This window comes from Acanthamoeba castellanii, assembly GCF_000313135.1.
Source record: "Acanthamoeba castellanii str. Neff unplaced genomic scaffold scf7180000084740, whole genome shotgun sequence".
Classification (NCBI taxonomy): domain Eukaryota; phylum Discosea; order Longamoebia; family Acanthamoebidae; genus Acanthamoeba; species Acanthamoeba castellanii.
This window is the reverse complement of record NW_004457372.1, coordinates 252,692-254,188: the sequence shown is the minus strand read 5'-3', so window position 1 is coordinate 254,188 and position 1,497 is coordinate 252,692. Positions and strand designations below refer to the sequence as shown.

The 1,497-nt window shown below is 61.7% G+C and overlaps 2 protein-coding genes across 2 annotated transcripts in view; both read left to right on the top strand.

Annotated features, from left to right (window-relative positions):
* ACA1_392020 (uncharacterized protein) overlaps positions 1–538 on the top strand; it is a gene marked incomplete at both ends in the record, with an annotated part of 895 nt that extends 357 nt beyond the window's left edge. The window contains 2 exons of the mRNA XM_004336765.1: positions 83–273; positions 362–538. Coding sequence (XP_004336813.1) covers positions 83–273; positions 362–538 — 368 coding nt within the window. The remainder of the gene's footprint in view (positions 1–82; positions 274–361) is intronic.
* Positions 539–770: 232 nt separating this feature from the next.
* ACA1_391810 (carrier superfamily protein) overlaps positions 771–1,497 on the top strand; it is a gene marked incomplete at both ends in the record, with an annotated part of 4,798 nt that continues 4,071 nt past the window's right edge. The window contains 4 exons of the mRNA XM_004336764.1: positions 771–775; positions 842–966; positions 1,086–1,262; positions 1,414–1,436. Coding sequence (XP_004336812.1) covers positions 771–775; positions 842–966; positions 1,086–1,262; positions 1,414–1,436 — 330 coding nt within the window. The remainder of the gene's footprint in view (positions 776–841; positions 967–1,085; positions 1,263–1,413; positions 1,437–1,497) is intronic.

The window sequence follows — 1,497 nt, the reverse complement described above, 5'->3', positions numbered from 1 at the left end:
CTTCTCCTGCGGTACGTGGAGCTCAGCCATTCATCTTTCTTTGGCGTTGACAACTGACCGGCAAACTGTTAGGAGCCAAAAGAGGACAGCCGACGGACTAGGCCCATCCTGAGTTCCGAGGTGCTGGCCGCCCTCAAGCACCACCCGCTGCCCCTGGCCCCGGTCTCGCTGGACTCGCTCGCCGACACGCCCAAGACCCACCTCCCTCGCACCCCACCACCCACCCCCTCCATCGAGCCCCTCGACCTCTACCCCGCCTCGACCGAGTCACAGGTGCGTTTCATGGGAAGTGTGTGTGTGTGTTGCCTGCGTCGTGCGTGTCGTGTCGTTCTGGAGATGCGCTGACACAGCTCATGTTCAGGCTGAGCCAATGGAGGAGGAGGAGCCCGCGCAGCCGTTCCTCTACAAGTCGAACGAGTCGATCCCTGTGCTCTACGAACCGGACACCACCGCCATCAAGAAGGAGGGGGAGTTCATCCAGCCTCAGGCCCACGAGTCTCGGGAGACCTCCGCCCCCACCGCCAGCATCTACGTGTAGACGCGCATGTGCCCTGCTGGGGCTGAGTGTAAATAGAAAACGTTTTAATTGTTATATTTTATTATTTACATTTCTTTTAAATTTTATTTTGCCACGGCTGGAGGGGTTCTAGTGAGGAAGTATGAGTAGTCGCCAGCCGGGCGACAGACCCAAGCGCGAGGAGGGACCGCCCCACCATGCCCTCCCGCCACCCAGCCTCACCGTCACAATGCTGGCATCCGCCACAGCAAGCATGCTGTACTCGCTCCCCCCCCCATGTTGAAGGGGCAGCTTTCACTTGACCTCCTACCGCCCTCTCTGCAGGTCACGAATACCGTGCCACCCGCTGGACACGGTCAAGGCCAAGCTGCAGGTTGGTGCCCTTGGCGGCCTGCGGGGCGTTCTACGCCACACCCTCAGCACCGAAGGCCTGCGGGGGCTCTACCGCGGTAGATGCCCCCACACCTATAGATATACAATGGAAGCAGCCGGCCTGGTGCTCACGTCCGCGTGCGTGTGCGATGTGTGGCATTTGCCTTGTGCCGTGTCGTGTCGTGCGGTGTGCAAGGCTTTGGAGCGGCATTTGTGGGGAGCGGACCAGCGGGGTGCCTGTACTTCACCACCTACGAGCTCGCCAAGAAGGGCCTGCTTTCGGTGGGGCCGGTGGGGCAGAGCCCCTTCCTGGCCCACTTCGGCGCGGGACTGCTCGCCGAGCTCGTCTCCTGCGCTCTCTGGGTTCCCATCGGTACGCCGCACAGCCTTCGCCAGGTCCAGGCACCAGGGGTCAACCAACTGACCCCAACCACCCAAAACCCGCACACGCGTGTGTGGTTCCTGTTCCTGTTCGTGTTAACACCACTGGTGGTTTGCGTTGCGTCGCTTGGCGAATACGCAAGACGTGGTCAAGGAGCGAATGCAGGTGCAGTCCACCCTGGCCGCGGGCAAGCCATCCTACGCCTATACGGGCGACCTCCATGCGG